The sequence below is a fragment of the Dama dama genome, chromosome 23 (assembly GCF_033118175.1).
Source record: "Dama dama isolate Ldn47 chromosome 23, ASM3311817v1, whole genome shotgun sequence".
NCBI classification, from domain to species: domain Eukaryota; kingdom Metazoa; phylum Chordata; class Mammalia; order Artiodactyla; family Cervidae; genus Dama; species Dama dama.
Genome location: NC_083703.1, coordinates 58,968,052 through 58,988,526, shown reverse-complemented (window position 1 = coordinate 58,988,526; position 20,475 = coordinate 58,968,052). Strand labels below are relative to the sequence as shown.

Sequence of the window (20,475 nt, the reverse complement as noted above, 5' to 3'; positions counted from 1 at the left end):
GACTGTGAGTCCCCTAAAGGCAAGGACTCTGCGTGCCTTGCTCACAGACATGTCCTCAATAACTACAATTGCCTAGGGCAGACTACAATTGCCTAGTGTAGGGTAGGCAGTGAGGAAGTATTAGTGCCGATAATAATAAAGGCCCTCAGCACCGGGCTTGGCACAGAGTCATCATTATCAACACAGGGAGTTCATTATTTATGGTGGGAAGCAAGTTTTGTTTTAACAGGATCAAATGACCAGGAACTGAGGGAACAAAACAGTTCTCTGGAGAGGGCCTGCTGTCAAGTGGCTCTTCTGGGGCTAAGACCCCAGGACACCATCCTGCCCCCTACTCCTTAGGAAGGCCTCAGCTCTGCCTTGCTCCAGGGCCTCTCCCTGTTTCCTCTCCCTCAAGGAAATTGTCCCCCAGGGGCAGCACTCCTTCCCTGAGGCTTCAGAATTTCTGTTTTCTGCTCTAGAAGAGAGTAGGAGTGAAGGCTCAGTTCAAATCTGTAAGGGGAGGATTGCTAGGTTAAAATACTGGATGACCAATTAAATAAGAATTTTGGGTGAACAATGAAATAATTTTTTAGTAAAAGAGTGTCCCACAGATTGCATGGGACCAAGTTATCCATAAAAAAAGTATTCACTGTTTATCTGCAATTCAATTTTAACTGAGGGTCCTGTATTATAATTTGCAAAATCTGGCAGGCCAACAAAGTGATGGAGCTGGGATGTTAACCCAGGCTTGCCTGGGCTTGTGGACCGCTTTCTCCTCTCTTGCAAAATCCCCACTGGTGTGGTTATGAGAGTTTAAAGGGAGAGGCTGAATGAAATGGGTTTTTAAGCCCTCGGCTACTACATAGATGCTAGCAAGGGCAGAAGTTTCGTTTGCCTTGATCCTCATCTGAACCCAGTGCCTAGAACTGTGTCTGATACACAGTTGGATAGCCATAACAACTTGTTTTAGTTAAAAATCATTGATACAACTTTCCCTAACTAGCCAAAAAAAGGAGATATGAAACCATTTCAAGGTCTCAAATCTTGGTCCCACATCCCAAATATATCCTGCTGGTCCCTGAGGCTTGTCAGAAGGTACCCAGGAAGGGGCCCATCACTTCGTCTCCCAGGTGAGGTTGCACCTGATAGAGCCCTGCGCACAGATGTCTAAGTGCAAGCGCTGTGCACGTGCGTCAGTCCAGCCCCACCTGGGAGTCAGGTGTGCGCATGCGCAGTCCGGCCCCCCAAGCTCGGGAGAGGCACTTTGTCCTTCCAGGCCCCACCCCTGGAAGTGCATTGTGGGTACAGAGAGGGGTGATCTCAGGCCAGGTGGAGCGCCTGTTGTTGGGCGCTTTTGTTGCAGTCGGTCCTTATGGCCTTTACGCCCAGGGGCCCCGAGGCCTCGTTTTTTGAGGTTTTGGACCAGCACAGGGCTTCCCTACTGGCCGCCCTGAGGAGAGGCGGCGAGGAGCCCGCGGGTAGCGGGATGCGCTTGGCTTCTAGGTATACGGGCTCTTTCTGGGGCACAGACGGCTGGAAGTTAGGGAGCAAGAAGGTTCTGCCCAGCCAGGCTTGAGGTGCTCTGTGGAGAAATGCTGGACCCCCTTCCCGTCTCTCCAGTCTGGGGAGCAAGGCCACCTCAGAATGTTGAGGCCACGGAGGCCTGTTTGGCCCACTAGCCCTGAACGCCAAGAAAGGCCCTTGTTTAGTGCCCCCTATTTCTTCTTACTCTCAATTCAAAAAGCCCGGTGCCAGCCGCACCTACACCCCACCCCCACAGCCCCCCCACCCCCCGCTGTGTCTTCTAGAATGTTCCAGGAGCATCCCTACAGCTGGCGTCACGGGTTTCCTGAGATCTGGACAGTTGGAGGAGTTTAAGGCGCAGTTTGGCTTGGTGTTTATTTTTTTAAAAGTTGTGAAAATTTAGAAGTTTTCAAGCTTTTTTTTTTTTTTTTTTGAAGGAAAGGTGGGGGAAATCAATGTTGTGAGTTCTTAGTAAGTGTGTTTTATCAAAATGAATGAGGAAGTCAACACATTTTAAGTGGTTTATAGTAAGACAGTGGGATTTATGGACCTTAAAGGGAAGAAAATACACATTTCTTTAAATCAGTTAAAGCAGTTAGAGTTTAGCTTAAGAGTGTGGTGCTGATAAAATCAATTACAGAGATTCTCCAGCTGCCCAACCTGGAGTTAACTGCAGGAAATATGTTTACATTATTCACCACTTTCACTTAAAATGCTCTGTTGTTCCGCTTACTTGATCTGCTTTTCTAGTTTTATCAGCAAGGTTTTTCACTTAAACAAATTACTGTCATTTAAGCCCAGACCAACTACCAAAAAAAAAACAAGATGCCCTAGAAAGCGACAAATTTTATAATATGTTTTAGTTAAGAGAGTACTGGAAGAGGGTAAAAGAAGGGGGTGGCAGTCCCTGTTTAGGTTTCAGATGTAAATCTGATTGTTTTAAAGTTAGTCATAATATTACTGCAGCTTTTTTCCCAAACTAGAAAAATGAATAAGATACTTGAATCAGTTTTGCTCCCAAAGTTAGAAAATATTGAATGTTTTAAAAGTTATTTTCTGATACATGCATTTTCAATGAAAGCTGTGAAGTTTCTATGGAAATTAGAACACTACATTTTGTGCATTTTCTAGATTTAATATGATTTTCCTTCCTAGGCAATATTTTTATGGTGTTTATAACAGAATAACATTTTTTGAAGCTGATGGCTTGTGAAATTAAGAGTCAGCTGACGGAAAACTGTGCTAAGTCTTAATCATTTTCTGTGGTGTAGTAGTTGCCAAGCCCTTTTATGGTAATGATTAAACTTTTTTCTTTTTGTATCACTAAAATTCAAAAGGGCTGATTTATGGCATGACATCAATTAGGGTAACATACTATAGTAAGAACTGTTTTTTTGAAATATTTTCACATTGCATTTGGGGAAATAAATTAAAAGCCAGTATTACATCAATTAAAAGATTTATCAGTAGTATTTCAAGTCAATGAGTTTGTATTTAAAGTAGATTGATCTGAAGATCAATGTATTTATATCAATAGATTTATATCAATGTATTTATAAATTGGTCATTAAAAGGGAGATAGTACTTAAGTTGGTAATTGAGAAGTAAAATTACAAGCAAATGAAATTTCCTTGAAATCCACCACTATAAATACAATTGTTTTAATGTATTACTCATGTTAAAATTTAGTGGGAGAAAATATTGACATGTATCATCTAGTCTTAAAAAACAACCAGTGAAACAAAAAATTAATATTCTGGGGAAATGTTACCTATTGTAAAGGTCTAATTTAGAATTAAGATTGAATCATTGTGTGTTTATTGTTTCAGTTCTGAGGTTCTTTCATCTATAGAAAAAATTATCCAAGACATAGTCACAAGCTTGGCAAGAAATGAAGCGCCTGCATTCACAGTAGACAACAGATCAAGCTGGGAAAATATAAAGTGGGCATTTTGCATTTTTAAATTTTTAAGTGCATTATCTAAGTCATTATTAGAATTTATTTGAGTTAGAGTTCTAGTTGGATTTAATTCTATTTGTTGCCTTTACCCTGCCAAAAAGGATTTAAGGAAGTTTATAAAATACATACCATACAGGCAGGTTATATAAACTACAAGTAGGTGTGAAAGATAAGACAAAGGGAAAACAATGCTAGGAACAAAAAAATGGAGCACCAAAAGAAGTTAGAATTCAAAATGCATATGATAAAGTCTTAAACAGTCCTGCTAAAAATAGGCTCCAGCCTTGGATCTAAGCTTTCTAGCACTCAAAGGGGAAAATATCACCATCAGAATTCTTATCTGTACTGCAGAAGCAAACCACTTGCTCAGGGGAGCTATAACCAGCCCTGATATTGAGACCAAAATAAATGTATCCTGAGCACAGAACACATTGCGATGGCTCATTCTCTTAGCAGATCTCCTCCTGCGAAGTCATGTCCCCAAGAGGGTAAAATCAGCAAACAGCTTTATCAGAGTCTTGGAATCTAGTTATATAGTTTGATTCTTTCAGGTCCTCAACCTGTAGACACTTTTCACTAAACAGTGAAAAACACTGCAAGATTAGTCCTCAGTAAGAGTTACAGGAAAAGAATTAAAGAAATCTTAAGGCTCTTTAGTCATTCATTATTCTTTTATGATCAATATAATTAGTGAAACTGTAAACTTTTGAATCATATTTTGCAAGGTGGATTTCACCAAGCCTTGAAGCAGCTGTCACCTGGCCTGTTTGCCTGGTGCCTTCTGCCATCTTTAGGACAGGCTTGGCAGTTCAATTTAACAACCGAGTATAAACTTATTTCATTACTGTAACTTTGGGGGTAAATTAAATGAAATATTTCAAATCTTATTATTAAATTGAATAAAAGTATTAAATCAATAAGCAAAATGCTAATAAAATTGTGAAATAATTTATAACAGTTCACATACCCTAAATGTCTTCCCAGGAAAGAAATACACACACATGCACACACACTATAATCAAAGGTGTTTAATTCATGTATTTTAAACACTCTTTTAGTGCCTCTGTATGTTGCAAAGATAACTACCTGATTACCACTTGGAATTCTCTAAGCTTATAAACGAGGTTATCCTAAAACTTCAGTGCTTACATTGAGAAGAACTGTGGATTTAAATGATGTTCAGAAGAGGACATATATTGTATGTTGTTTGGTGTTCAGAAGTTAACTCTTTTTTATTCTATTCCCTTGCTTTAAACAAAATGACAGGTTTGAAGATTCTGTGGGTCTTCACATGGTATCTCATTGTACCACAAGAAAAATCAAAAGTGATTCACCAAAATCAGTTAAAAATTTTGGTAAATTCATCTTTCATAGCTTTTAGTGGTAAAGTAAATAATTTTGATTACTTTGTGGGTCATAGTTGTTCTGAGCTAAATTATTTTACTTGTTCATTAATAGGCCATCCTGTACTTGAAATAAATTTGTAGAATTTTGCATTGTCAATAAATGTGGAAGTAAAGTATTATTCCAAAATGAATGTTCAAGTATATGATTCAGTGGAAAAATATTCTTTCAATTTTGCTGTACATAGAACACTTAATTTTATCTATCTTGTAGACAATTATCATTCTGTACTTAACACTTCTCTTTTGGAAAGATAATTTTTATAATGTTGTGGAAAGTAACTGGAGAGAGTTAATCCTTGATCACAGAATGTTTTGATTTTTGTAAGTGATGAGTAACTTACTTACTCCATCTTATTTTCCAGCACTAATTCTTAAAATATTTTCCATGATTTATAAATTAGTACAGAGCAACACTTATGCAACCAAAAGGTAAGTACATTATTCTAATAAATTACTCTTTGAAATGTGTTGTGAGGTTAAGTGGGATTGACTTTCATTATATGTGTGGGATTGACTTTCATTATGTTTTGAAAAGTTACATAAAACTAGACTGTGGGTAATAAATTATTTGTTTACACCCACTCAAAGCTTTCTTCAGTTAGTATTCCAATATTTATCATATCCAGAGAAAATATGGTTAATTAAAATATATATTTTTAAAATGTTCACAGAGACATTTATTACACTGACAGCCAACTCTTTGGTAACCAGACTGTTGTGGACAATATTATCAATGATATTTCCTGTATGTTAAAAGTGCCGAGGAGAAGTCTGCATATAGTAAGTAGCATTTAATACAAGATATTTTAAAACAAAATGTATGAAAATAGAATAAATGTAACCTGTGCCACCTTTTCATATTTTTGATATTATGTTTTTCTCACTATGAATTTAAATAAACTAGTCTCAGTGTATCCCCTTGGCTAAAGGAAGCAAAACTGATGAATTTTCAGACACTTTTCATTCCTAAACGCTTACGTATTTTCTCCTTTATTTCTTAAATTCCAGTCTGATCCAAAATGCCTATATAATTTAGCAGGTGAACATGAGAAGGGACTTAGAAGCATAAAATTCACTCGAGAAAAAGGTTTCATATATGACTATTACTTTTTTCAGCTGTCTACATCAAAAGGTTTAATTGCTGGCGATTTAAAGTACCTCGAGGAAGATGGCACCAAGGTGAACTGCACACGTGCAACAGTAAGCATCATAATGTGTTCATGTGCTTCCACTCCATTTCAAACTCCTTTGTGTTTGAAATGCACTCTATTGACTGGCTTTGGTATGTAGTTCAGAGCTTAAGACTTTAAATAAAATGAAAGGATGAATAGGTTTATGCTTTATGGGGTTGTACATTACCCAGTTTCCAAATATGCCAATTGTCAGATGTCATATTGAAATAAACAAACATACACATTCCTTTCTTAAATGCACTGTTTGTTGTTTTCAGGTAGAGCGTGACTTGACCATTTTAGCATGGCTATTTATGTATCTTCATAAAATTTTCTGGTTCTGAAATTTGTAAGTTTGAGACTAAAGTGTTTGCTAGGCTTTAGTACATGGAAAGTCACAGAACTAGCACAGAAGTTTGGAAATGGTTAACTCACCATTTTGGAAAGAGGAGAATGACACCTATGAGATTCTACATAAGGAAGTCTTTCCTTCATCAGTTTCTGCTTTTTAAGCCACATATCTATAAAGTTTCCAAGAAATTTTCACCTGCTGGGAAGTAGTTTGGGTCGTATGTCTCTTTTCTTATTGAAAAGTAAATCTGTGTCCTACTATTTTCTTACTGAGGTGTAGACTTCTGATGACAGTGTATTTTTAAAAAATGAAAATATAGGGCTTCCCCAGTGGCTCAGTGGTAAACAATCCACCTGCAATACAGGAGACTCAGAGACACGGGTTCAATTCCCTGGCTTGGGAAGATCCCCTGGAGGAGGAAATGGCAACCCACTCCCAATAGTCTTGCCTGGGAAATCCCATGGACAGAGGAGCCTGGTGAGCTACAGTCCACGGGTGTTGCAACTGAGCGACTAAACAACAACAAAAAGTGTTCTTGATACATTTTTAAATGTTATTGTGTATGTTTGCTTAGTCGCTTAGTCATGTCCGACTCTTTGGGACCCCACGGACTGTAGCCTGCCAGACTCTTCCCCTGGAGAAGGGAAGAGCCTGCCAGACTCTTCTCCAGACAAGAATACTGAAGAGAGTTTCCATGCTCTCCTCCAGGAGATCTTCCCAACCCAGGGATCAAACCCAGGTCTCCCATATTGCAGGCGGATTCTTTACCGTCTGAGCCACCAGTGAAGCCCAAATGTTGTTATACTTGCTATTTATTTAAAATAAAAACTGTCTCCTCTTGTTAACTTAGGCTGTTGCTGTGCCATCTAATATTCAAGGAATTCAGAGTATCCTTTGAGTGAGAAAGCTATTTAAACTTACAGAACGTTCATTTATTTTTACTTTAATAAATCAAGCCTTCATAATGTGTAACCAGTAAGCCATACCCTGTATTGGTCAAGATGAACATACCATGCTCCCTTTTCTAGGATATTTTTAGAAGCTCACTATCTAGTAAGAAAGACAGATATGTAAATACTGTGTGTGAATAGGTGGGGCTAGTGGTAAAGAATCTGACTGCCAATGCAGGACAAGCAAGAGAAGCAGGTTCGATCCCTGGGTTGGGAAGATGCCCTGGAAGAGACTAGGTATCTGACGTGTGAAGGTAAAAACAAAAATTCTATATCTATAGCTATTTTTGAATTGATTGATATGGCATTGTTACTTATAATTACTGGTTCAGTTGAAACACACATGCCTTAAATTTATCAGCCTTAACTTCACAGATTTAATTACGGATGCGAAATTTCTACTAATTGTAGAAAAAGATGCAACATTTCAGCGCCTCCTGGATGACAACTTTTGCAACAAAATGTCTCCATGCATCATCGTTACGGTATATTATCTACTTTTACCTCAATTACCAGACTAATGGGCTACTTTGGTGATCAGTAAGAGGGGTTTGTCCGCCTGCCAATGCTGGAGACATGGGTTATATCCCTGGGTCAGGAAGATCCCCTGGAGTAGGAAATGGCAACCTGTTCCAGTATTCTTGCCTGAGAAATCCCAAGGACAGAGGAGCCTGGCGGGCTACAGTCCATGGAATAGGAAAGAGTCAGACACAACTGAAGCACATATACACACAAGAGTGGTTTATAATGTCATCTGTGAGTTTGAACAGCATTCTCTTGTCACTATGAAGCATCCTTTGGGATTATAGAACAAGAATGTCTGAGGCATTTATTTAACCATCCTCAAATCTGACTGAAATCAAGGTGATGGTCCCGATTCTTAAATACCAGAGATTTTCTAATAAAAATGTAAGTTTACATAGGCTCTCAGTATCACCCTCACACCATTCCCACAGGGGCTACTTGTCTTGACTATAATATGGTAACATGGGAGCTTTGATAGGGTTGAATGAACAAGAGCTAGTCCTTGTTCTTCCTCACACGGTTTGTATGCTATTGAAAGAAGAGCAAAGAACACAGAAGCATATGTTGAGGTAATACACAGAGAACTACAGGCAATAATTAGCAAAGGGTAATGTGGGAGGTGTTCATAAAACCGGGGAGCCCAATGACATCTGCTGGCCTGGGGAAGAAGGAGGTGGCAGTACAGGAAGCCAGGGGTGTGGGTCAGTGAGATGATGGGAGAGCAACAGATACATCAGGTTCCCCATCCTGTGCGAGCCTTCCTCCACTCTTACAGATCTGCATAAAGACCTAGTTCTCTGAAGAAAAAAAAAAAGCTCATCTACTTACAGTTCTCCTGGCTTATTAAGTATGATGCTTGTAAGGTCTGTTTTTGGAAGCAGTGAGGAGAGCTGCCCTGCCGAGGGAGCAGGATGTTGGGCAGCTGTTGGCATCTTGGAAGGCCTGGCCACCCCCAGGAGGCATCCTGATTTAGTACAAAAATATCAAGTGTTAACAAAAGTGAGAAGGATTGGTGAGAAAGGAAATGACAAGGATTTGTGTGGTAGCATCATCAGTTAGATGGATAGGGAGACAATAATATTCAGGGATCCTGTCTGGAGGCTGTCAGGTAGTTACCTTGGTGTCAGGTTGCCAGGGAAATGGTTAAAGAGAAAGGACTCAAGCAAAGGACATTTCCAAGGCAAGTTTAAAAGGACGTGATGACCACAGGATGAGAGGAATGAGTCCAAATGACTCTGTTGTGTGGAGCTTTACCACGATATCCCCATGGATGCTATAGAACAAGTGGCAAGGGAGGCTTGGTTCTTCGTAGAAAAAAGATGTTGAATATAGTCTTAGAGATAAAAATTTGATATGATAACAGGAGATCCTAGTGGCATGTGCTCAGTTTGAAGAGAGGAGAGAACAGTTGTGACAGAAAATGCACACTGAGACCTTGTCAGTAATAAAGGCCATACCTGAACCCCTGAAGTGATCTCTCAGTGGCGTTGTCCTGTGGTTCATTTTCGGTGGAGTCCTCCTGCTCTTTCACACCTTTCTGGTGAGAGTGCATGTTTGCTGGACTGATCAGAAGACAAGCCATTATAGACAAAGAAACCAACAGTGGCCCAGGCCTCTGTTTCAGCCCTTGGAGTTTGAATCACAGCTGGTACTAGTGCACTGGAGATGCACATAAAGCTCAGCTCTTGGTCACATTTCTCTTTTTACCTTGTCTTTCCTCTTGAATGCTGCCTTCTAGTCTTTGTCTGCCTACATGTTGGTGCTGTCATGGCATCCATTGATAACCTACTATTGTTACTATGGTGAAACACCCACTAGAAGCTGGCCTGTAGTAGCTGCCCCTGCAGAGGGGAGCTGAGAGTCGAGGGCTGGGCTAGGAAGGAATCTTTGGTACTATCTGACTCCTCTACCACATATATGGGTTATCTCTCCCAAAGGAAACAAAGTACACTACCATTCACTATGTATTCGTGATGCACCAGGAACTCTGCTAGGCACTTTACGTAATAAGGGTTCACATTTACTGCTGTTTTCTACATTGTTTGTTGTTCAGTCACTCAGTTGTGTCTGACTCTTTCGGACCCCATGAACTGCAGCACACCAGCTCCCTCTCCTTCACCATCTTTCGGAGCTTATTCAGACTCCTGTCCGTTGAGTCAGTGATGCCATCCAACCATCTTATCCTCTGTTGCCCCCTTCTCTTCATGCCCTCATATCAACTTGTAAAGTCTCTCCAGCCTTATGAGGTAGGTGTTATTATCATCCCCATTTTAACAATAGGACATTGGGACCCAGGAATGTGTTTTACCACAATCTCAAGGCTGGTCAAAATTAGGACTTGGAGAGGGACTCCCCTGGTGGTCCAATGATTGAGAATCTGCAATGTAGGGGATGTGGGTTCAATCCCAAGTCGTGGAACTAAGATCCCACACTCCACAGGGCAACAAAGCCCAAGTGCCACAACAAAAGATCCTGTGTGCTGCAACTAAGACCAGACACAGCCAAATAAGTAAATTAAATAAATACATATTAAAAAAAAAAACTAGTACTGGGATTAAGATAGTTCACTCCACATTGCTGCAGTGCCATAACTCTGGGTGGTAGGCATATTTAGCCCAGTTTTATAAATAAAGCCATAGCCTAAAGAGACTAGGAAACCCACTAGTGATTGGTGGAGAGGGAATTCAGACTCAGGGCTCTCCCATTAAAAGCCCGTTCTCATCTCTACTTGCTTCCTCCCTGTTCCACATTTCATTTGGTCTCCTGTTCTCTCTTTTAACATTATTGTAATGCTCTTCAAATTATTTTTCTACATAATTATTGTTTTAATCACTTCATAATACTATTCTACTGTTGGTTTTATTAAATCCTGAGTTTAAACCAGATACTTTTAAATGCTTTATAATTATTAAATAACTTAGTTCCTGTAATAATATTGGAAGGTGTTATTACAAAGCCCCAAACCTCAGAGAGTTTTCATGATTGTTAAGGTCCACGCTGCTAAGAAGTGGCAGAGCCAGACGCCTGCACAGGCAGTTGGCTCTGAAGCTGATGCATGCCACCACTGTGCTCTGCTGCCTGTTGTTAGATCTTTTGGATATTTACTGTGGTTTCTGTCCTTTTAAGTAACACTGCAGTGGACATCCTTATGTATGTCACATTTTTTATTATTTCTGTTTCTGCTAAAATATTTACATAGACCTGGGATAATTAAGTCAAGTTATGAAGATATTTATGTTAATAATAAGGATACAGTGTCATCAGTTTCATTCTACTGAAATTAAAATGCATGATTTCAATCCTTGCTTCTAGGGAAAGGGGGTACCTGATCTGAACACAAGACTTCTAGTCAAGAAGTTGTGGGATACATTTCACATTCCTGTTTTCACTCTGGTAGATGCTGATCCACATGGTAATTTATTGTTAGACTATTTGAAATAGTCATAATCAAATCATATTTATAGCTGTGTTTTTCTCCTCATAGAACACTTTCATAAAATACTTTAAAAGAATATGATTATTAGATTTAAATCAATGACTAATCATTTGGGGCATTTATTGTTTTTTACTGTATTAAACTGAACCATAAATTTTCCACTGGTATTGTCCACAAAAATAAAAATTGCAGATGTTAGATACAATTATCTAACTCTAATATGCAAGAAGACAAATTTCAAAGTTAACTTTCTTTTAACAGGCATAGAGATAATGTGTATCTATAAGTATGGATCTATGGTAAGTATAGAAAAATATTTTTCCTTTTCCACTATTGAGATAGTTTGTATTATTCACTGGAGTGATTTCTGCATTTACTTATCAGCCCCTAGTAAGCTGAGAGCCCCCTAAAGGTACCAGGGAAGCTACTGTCCTAGTCTAGGCCCGCTCTGTTTCAGAGTTTATGATTCCAGCTTCCAGCATAACCAGTGTGACTGCAGATGACAAAGTGGGATTACCTTTGGGCAAGAGGCCTTAATTATCCTCCACTCTCCTGGCCTGCTGAAGTAACGGCAAGCCCTCAGCATAACAACACTGATTACCAATTATACCCTGAAAATTATATATAGTCTTGAATTCTGACTTTTCCAATTCCAACCATTGGGAGAAATGAAAAGACCACCAAACTTTACCACTAGGGACGGCAACTGCTACACATCAGTGGTTCTCAAAATGTGGTCCTGGGAAGTTGTTAGAAATGCAAATCTCAGTCCCCATTCAGACCTCCTGAGTCTGGAATTCTAAAGGTGGGCCCTCCAAGTGTCCCTGACTCATGGTAAAGTTTGGGAACCACTGGTGTACACTTTGTGTGTCCCTGATGTGTATGTTTATAGCAGAAGAAAAGGATGGTGGAGCAAGGGATTAAGGTGTGGAATCACAAACGACAATAAATTTGGGTCAGAGAGGGTCATTTGTACTTTCATGTTATTGAAAATCAACACAGAAATAGTATAGAGCAGTTTTAAAACCTCCACTGAAAGTCCAGTTTAGCTAAGCTGTTGGTGATTTTCTTACTTCTGTGGCCTCGGAGAGTGTGAAGTCTTCAGTACTAGTCCTTGATAAGTTGAAAAAAAATTGCTGCAGAAACAAGTGTTGCTAGTTCTCTGCAAAAGGTTTAGCTAATATACTTCTGCTCTTTATTTTAGGCTATGTCTTTTGAAGCCCATAATCTCACAGTTCCAGCTATTAGATGGCTTGGTCTCCTCCCTTCTGATATCAAAAGGTTAGACAGTTAGCACAATGAGGGTATTTAAAATGATGACTCACTGTAACATGTAGCACTCAGCCTGAAGAGTTACTACCAGGAGAAGTGCTTACTGTTTTTTACTTATGTTCACGATAACTCAGGATTATAGCATTATAAATTTAATTTATTGATATTTCTGTTTCAACTACTAAAATACTTAAATATATTTGGTTAATTGAGCCTTTAGCTAGTTAGAAGACATTTTTTTGTTTTACCCTTATGGTTAAATAAAGTCTTTAATAATTTCTTTATACTTACAAAGTATTAAGACATTGAATCTAAATAGTAATCATTGACAACACCATTTGCCATCTGAATTGATTTTATCATAGGTTCTTAATTTCATTTAAAAATCTCATTTTAAGATTACTTAAAGTTGGGGGATCTACATTTTGTCAGTTTTAAGATATATGTATTCGTTATAGAAAAAAATATTAAGTAACAGGATAAAAGTCACCTATAGGCGAACAGTTCTGCCCTTGTAGATTATTTGCTGTGCATTGCCATAATTTCTTCCAAAAGAATTTGAAAGAGCTTGATTTTGTAATCTTCTTTTCTCCCACAACACAATGTAATTGCACTTCCTTATCAATAAATACATCCCTATGATCTTATTTGAATGTCTTCTTCCACTTGGTTTCAATTCTGAGTGTGTCTGTTTGGTCAGTCCCCTGTAGTTGGACATTTGGATGGGTTCCAAATCTCTGTTTTGAAAGATAGTCCTCTGACCGACCCTCTTGTGACTGAATCTTTGCCTGTATCCTTAATTAGTCCCATAGGCTGAATTCCCGGAATTGCTGGGTCAAAGGGTATGCACATTTTTAAGGCTTTGGCTGCCCTCTGGATAGGTTAATTATTTTGTCTTCCCTGGAGAGTAAGAGCCCACCTGCCCCTCAGCATAAGACATTATCACTTTATTCATCTCTGCTAATGTGATATTTTAAGATATTTTATTGTTTTAATTGGCTAGTGAGAAGTGAGAGTGAAATTAAACATATTTGGATTTCTTCAAGCAGTGAGCAAACCTTGGTTAAAATTGCTTATTTTCTAAAAATAGAATGATCGATGCTTCTTACAAAATGAGGGCACAAGAGAAAACATTCAGGTTTTGACTTTCGAATGTTTACGCTGTAGTGAATCAAAGTTTTGTTCAGTTTAGTGTATACATCATGGTCAAAATCCCTTGGGGGTGATCTATTTGTATTGAGATCGTTTCTAATACAAGTTTAGGACAGATAATCTGATTAAGGCAGAAAACGAAGAAACTCTAGGTGTATCTCACAAATCCCACCAGTGCCCTCAAAATAAATGTACTCTAAATAAATGTACAATCAAAGAAAATATAGCATGATAGCTATACAAACATGGCTTCAAGGGAAATCCTCTAGGCCTCCCTTTCAATCAAATTGTCACCCTATCCAGGAGCTGCCAGTGGCAAATAGTCATTATTGTGGGGACATTGAGAAAGACTGTTTGAAACTAGAGCTCTGCTGGGAAATCCAGGATTTGTGACTTCAAAAAGCAATTCACAGCATAAATCTTGAACCTCTCATGTTCTATTTTTTTTTCATGTCCTATTTTTAAAACACATACCAAGATAAAATTACAATCCACTTTTTAAAAATTTGAAACAAGATAGATGTGTGTACATATGTCTGTGTGCACGCATGACTGCATAAGTGAAAATTGATAGACTAACTTCCTTGGCCCAGAAAATTCTCATTGAATTACAAAGAATTAAGGATTCAGTGGGACCTGAAATCCCACAGTGGATCTCGTTGCTGGCCACACACACACTGGCACTCACTGCTCTAAGACTGCGGTGCTCTGGGGGCAGCCCTGGTGTTGAGACACATGATGTTAGTGCTCCCGGAATTTGTTTTATAACCGATGTCTATCTTCCTGTCATCGTCCTGTGAGTGTGGCATGAAAGAAAACAACAACTTGAAACAGACCTCCACTATGATCTTGAACACTTGCTGGTCGAAGACATACCAGATTCCCTCAAACTCCATATTTAAAAGTGAACCTGTACTGATTTTTTCATCTGTTATTTCTGAGTCTTTTGAAATAGCATGATAAATAAAAATGAAATGTATGTGACCTTAAAGTTACAGGAGCACTTTGTTTTTACTGATTTTTTTTACCTATTTTTTTCCCCCAGATTAAATATACCCAAATGTACTTTAATTCCACTGACAAAACGGGACCAGATGAAACTTGACAGCATCCTAAAGAGACCTTATATTACTTGTCAACCATTTTGGAGAAAAGAAGTATGTTTCTTTTTAAAATGCAAATGTCATGTTTTATTGCTTTTTACTTTTAGCAGTGGCTATTTGCATCATATTTTGAAGCTATCCTTCTTGAATTTTTATATAACTAGCAACTGCCATGTGCATTGTTTGGCAGTAAATTGTTGCTGAAACATTGAATTGTGAATGCTAATAGATAAGGTTAGCTGGGTGGAGTTGACCTAATTTATTCTCATCATAGTTAAATACCCATTGTCTACGGTTCTATCGTAGTTCATGAAGGAAAAATGGAGCGAAGGAAATTATAAAGATGCCAGATCATTCCTAACTATTGAAGGAATCCACACTAATATTTTTAGCTCTAGCAACTCTAAAATATTCTGGCTGACCTAAAGTTTATTGCCCATGGTGTTGGAGACTAAAACAAATCTAGACTTACCAGTTTGAGCTGACAGAACTGTAGCAAAGGACTCTGGTATGACTATAGTTTACTTTTATTGACAGATGGAAATAATGGCAGACTCTAAAATGAAGGCAGAAATTCAAGCTTTGACCTTCCTATCATCAGACTATCTTTCCAGAGTATACTTACCTAACAAATTAAAATTTGGCGGGTGGATATAAAAATATGTCAGAATGTATCTTGTGATCACAAGAGGCTTTTCATTAGTTTTGTTTTCAGCAGTAGATACTGTTGTGCAAAGAGCAAATGTTCTTCATTTTATAGGGGTAAAATTAATAATTTTTCATAATTGTATTTTTTTGTCAAAAACTGCTATACTCTAATTTTCTTGATAAGGCTTATCTCTGAGAGATTAATTTCTATCCTGTGTTCTAAATTAAATCATAGAAGGATGTATGTTATTTTGACTTTTAAATTTTGTTTGAAAAAATGTCTAACACATGTCATCAAAGTCTGCAGAAATGCTTTATTTACTTTCTACAGTACAAGTAATGTTAAGGCATGAAGTATTCTATTACTTCATGAAGTATCCTGTTAGTAACAAAAGTGAAGAAGTGAAGTGAAAGTCACTCAGTCATGTCTGACTCTGCAACCCAATGGACTATGCAGAATACTGGAGTGTATTCTCCAGTAGTAGCTGTTCCCTTCTTCAGGGCATCTTCCCAACCCAGGGATCGACCCCAGGTCTCTCGCATGGCAGGAGGTTTCCTTACCGTCTGAGCCACCAGGGAAGCCCCAGTAACAAAAGTAATAATAACCTAAATTTGAAAGGTTGCAGATTAATGAAAGTATCAAGCAATTTCTTCTTAGTCACATTTTCCTTTGCTTTCATAGTGTAGGGGTCATGCCTCAGTCATTCACTGTGAAAGTAGTGGTAATATTTATTATGAATAAATACTGGGTTGATGTAGTCCTCAGTGCTTTGATTTGACTTTGAGCATACTTCTTAATAATATACTTATTTGAAAAACTTCCCCAGGGTTTCATCAGTTCTCACCCAAATTCAAGTCACTTGAGTTCTTCTCTAGCCGAGGTTTATTGAACAAAGAACTTGTTCAGCTTTAAGATTTACAGAAGCCTCAAATTTTAATAACTCCTACCTATAACAGTAAAGGTGTGATCTTTTCCTCTCGTAAACCTATCTTAATTTTCCAGAGATGAGTTTTATGATTTTATTCTGTATTTTCAACAAACTTTTAACTGCACTGAAAACTTTCTTGTAATTGTAGGCAAGAATATGTATTTACAGGAGAAGTGAAGAAACATTGGGTTAATTTTTATCACGATAAATGTGAACAGAATATACCTCTGAGAACTTACATGTGCCAATCACTGCTTACATATTATCTTACTTAACTCTCCCAAGAGCCTTGTCAGGGCAGTAGTTAGACTCACAGTTTACAGGTGAGAACACAGAGGCTGTTCCTTGTCTAAAGCCCCAGCCAGATGTAGCAGAAGGGGACAGTGACACCATCTACCTCCAGGGCAGGACCAGGTACCGAATATTTGGGGCCCAGTGCAGAAGGTACTCATTGGAAAAGACCCTGATGCTGGGAAAGATTGAGGGCAGGAGGAGAAGGGGACGACAGAGGATGAGACGGTTGGATGGCATCACCGACTCAATGGACATGGGTTTGGGGGGACTCTGGGAGTTGGTGATGGACAGGGAGGCCTGGCGTGCTGCGGTTCATGGGGTCGCAAAGAGTTGGACACAACTGAGTGACTGAACTGAGTGCAGAAGGTAAGCATAGGGTCCTTTGTTTCAGAGTTATTAAGAATTTCAAGATGACAGCAGCAGAGACTTAAAGCAAGCGCAGGGCCCTTCTCAGCGCAGGGCCCTGTGTGACTGCGCTGGTGGCACAGCCATTAAGCCAGCCCTGCTCAAGAGGTAAATAAGGTCAAATACAATAATGAAAAATACTTGTATGACACTTACTATGTTGCCAGGTATTTTTCTAGATGCTTTACCAGCCTTAACTAATTTTATGTTCACAGAAACCCTATGAGCAAGTACCTTTCCTATCTCCATTTTCAGATGAGGCATCAAGCGTGCAGGGAGGTTAAGTAACTTTCCCAAGGTCACATAACTACAAAGCGGTGGAGCTGGGACCTGCTCCCAGGGAGTCTGACTCCACAGTTCATGCTTTAATCATGGTACTGGTGCTTGTCAAGGGTGTCATGTGTGGCCAGGCATGCACACTGCCCAGTAAGGGTCCCTGATGTCAAGCCTGTTACGTTATGTTCTCTAGTCACATCAGAACCAGATATTTCCTCTTGAGTATATTCTGGTGTACCATTAATTTGACTTACTTGTGAGACTATTGCAAATTCTAAAAAATGTTATAAATTGCAAGTTTTTCTTTGAATGTATACAACACTTCCTCCCTTAACATCTAATAATCATTGAATTTTGACAAGTTTTGTAAAGGAGAAAAATACTAACTTAGAAATATGTGGTTAAGCCACAGAAGGTCTGGATTAGGGTATACTGTCAAAATGAGGAGAAATAAAAAAAATCTACCATAGTCATTAAAATCTGAAAATAGATTTGAAAAAGTTTTGCAGATACATTCACTTTGGATAATTAAATTCCTTTCAAGTTTATGTTAGAAATTTATGTAAACTAATTTTCATTTATTTTGGGAAATAAAAATGGGAGGAGAGAGGAGAGCAAAATACACTGCAGTTGGGCTTAGCTCCCTATCTTTATTAGATACAGATGAAAAGTTAATGTTAGTGGCTGTTTGGTACCCAGCTAGAATTCTAAGTCTTAAGATTTGTTTCTAAAAAGGATTACTGTAAAATAGGCAGCAGTTTAAAATGGCAACTGACAACAGACATCCTCTCTACCATCTGTATTTATTTTTAATATTTTCATAATTTTAATAAAGACAACATTTGGGTTGGAATCTGTTTATAATTAAAGTGAATAAAAACTGGTGCAACAGAAAGATGTTCATAGAATCTTGGTTTTTCCTTAAGGGCTCATAATCACCCTTGTAAAATAAAAGCTCTCATAATATCCCCAGGTTTCTGGGAAATTTAGCTGTCATCATTGATGATGCTAATTGATTTCAGAAGTCATGATTTCATGGGAAAATAAACCCATTTTGCACTTTCTACAAAACAGGCAAAAAAACACTCCGGGGTTTCCATCTATGACTTCCCTTAGTGTCTCATTTGAACTGTTTGATGTAAATACCTCTTCAGTGATGCTGAAAAGAAGAGATGCTGTCAAAGCTAAGCCACATAGATGTTAAAAAATATTTTCAGCAGGATGTTTTTGTAGTAAACTATTGAGAAACATTACTTCTGTTTGGACTTCTGTTCACCAAGAAAACAATCTTGTAAAAAGAAGTCAAGGTCTCCCTCTGCTGGCAGAAGCTCTATAGTTCTCTCAAATTTTCCCACTATTTTTGGGTGGATATTTCTTTGTAATAATTTCAAGCCCTTGTTTTCAGGAATGGGGTGAAAGAGTTTGAGACACAAGAGGTTGTGAAAACCATGAGGCTTTCTGTGTGAGATTGAGTACTTCTACACACAGGAACCCATTTTGTATCATCAGCTTTAGATGCCCCCAATTCCTTGTAAAGCTACACTTAATGTGTGCTTCTTTGCAACCAAGCTATTTACAAAAACCTAAGACAACATATTAGGACTTTTAAAGTAGAAGAATTAAAGATCACTTCAAATGAAAAGAAATTGATACTAAAATTACAAATATATTCGCTCTCTACTCACCTAAAAATGGAATATAAACTATATGTGTGCGTGCTAAGTTGCTTCAGTCATGTCCAACTCTTTGCAACCCCATGGACTGTAGCTTGTCAGACTCCTCTGACCATGGGATTCTCCAGGCAAGAATGCTGAAGTGGGTTGTCATGCCCTCCCCCAGGAGGTCTTCCCAACCCTGGGAGCAAACCTGCAACTCTCTACGTCACATTGGCAGGCAGGTTCTTTACCATTAGCACCACCTGGGAAGCTCTAGCACTTCAGTTCAGTCACTCAGTCGTGTCTGACTCTTTGTGACCCCATGAATTGCAGCACGCCAGGCCTCCCTGTCCATCACCAACTCCCGGAGTTTACTCAAACTCATGTTCATTGAGTCGGTGATGCCATCCAGCCATCTCATCCTCTATTGTCCCCTTCTCCTCCTGCCCCCAATCCCTCCCAGCATCAGGGTCTTTTCCAATGAGTCAACTCTTCGCATGAGGTGGCAAAAGTACTGGAGTTTCAGCTTCAGCATCAGTCCTTCCAATGAACACCCAGAACTGATCTCCTTTGGGATGGACTGGTTGGCTCTCCTTGCAGTCCAATGGACTCTCAAGAGTCTTCTCTAACACCACAGTTCAAAAGCATCAATTCTTCAGTGCTCAGCTTTCTTCACAGTCCAACTCTCACATCCATACATGACCACTGGAAAAACCACAGCCTTGACTAGATGGACCTTTGTTGGCAAAGTAATGTCTCTGCTTTTTAATATGCTGTCTAGGTTGGTCATAACTTTCCTTCCAAGGAATAGGCGTCTTTTAATTTCATGGCTGCAGTCACCATCTGCAGTGATTTTGGAGCCCAGAAAAATAAAGTCTGACACTGTTTCCACTGTTTCCCCATCTATTTCCCATGAAGTGATGAGACCAGATGCTGTGATCTTAGTTTTCTGAATGTTGAGCTTTAAGCCAACTTTTTCACTCTCCTCTTTCACTTTCATCAAGAGGCTTTTTCGTTCCTCTTCACTTTCTGCCATAAGGGTGGTGTCATCTGCATATCCGAGGTTATTGATATTTCTCCCGGCAATCTTGATTCCAGCCTGTGCTTCCTCCAGCCCAGCGTTTCTCATGATGTACTCTGCAAATAAGTTAAACAAGCAGGGTGACAATATACAGCCTTGACGTACGCCTTTTCCTGTTTGGAACCAGTCTGTTGTTCCATGTCCAGTTCTAACTGTTGCTTCCTGACCTGCATACATGTTTCTCAAGAGGCATGTCAGGTGGTCTGGTATTCCCAGCTCTTTCAGAATTTTCCACAGTTTATTGTGATCCACACAATCAGAGGCTTTGGCATAGTCAATAAGGCAGAAATACATCTTTTTCTGGAACTCTCTTGCTTTTTCGATGATCCAGTGGATGTTGGCAATTTGATCTC

General features: G+C 38.9%; 1 protein-coding gene across 2 annotated transcripts; it reads left to right on the top strand.

The window, feature by feature from the left end:
• The first annotated feature begins 1,354 nt into the window (after positions 1 to 1,354).
• Positions 1,355 to 15,491, top strand: SPO11 (SPO11 initiator of meiotic double strand breaks). 2 transcript variants are annotated; one of them, XM_061125807.1, is made up of 13 exons: positions 1,355 to 1,485; positions 3,336 to 3,449; positions 4,733 to 4,821; positions 5,235 to 5,301; positions 5,544 to 5,652; positions 5,989 to 6,072; positions 7,247 to 7,283; positions 7,722 to 7,831; positions 11,184 to 11,283; positions 11,569 to 11,606; positions 12,512 to 12,588; positions 14,777 to 14,888; positions 15,372 to 15,491. In XM_061125807.1, exons 1-13 carry the CDS (start codon positions 1,355 to 1,357, stop codon positions 15,489 to 15,491), a joined length of 1,188 nt encoding a protein of 395 aa, XP_060981790.1. The 2 variants fall into 2 exon arrangements, with proteins under 2 accessions (XP_060981790.1, XP_060981791.1); XM_061125808.1 differs by lacking the exon at positions 3,336 to 3,449.
• Positions 15,492 to 20,475: the final 4,984 nt, after the last annotated feature.

Coding starts and splice junctions, on each gene's coding strand:
- SPO11 (XM_061125807.1), top strand. CDS start 1,355: ATGGCCTTTACGCCCAGGGGCCCCGAGGCCTCGTTTTTTGAGGTTTTG. Junction 1,486..3,335: donor GGGATGCGCTTGGCTTCTAG/GTATACGGGCTC, acceptor TTATTGTTTCAG/TTCTGAGGTTCTTTCATCTA. Junction 5,653..5,988: donor CGAGGAGAAGTCTGCATATA/GTAAGTAGCATT, acceptor TACTTTTTTCAG/CTGTCTACATCAAAAGGTTT.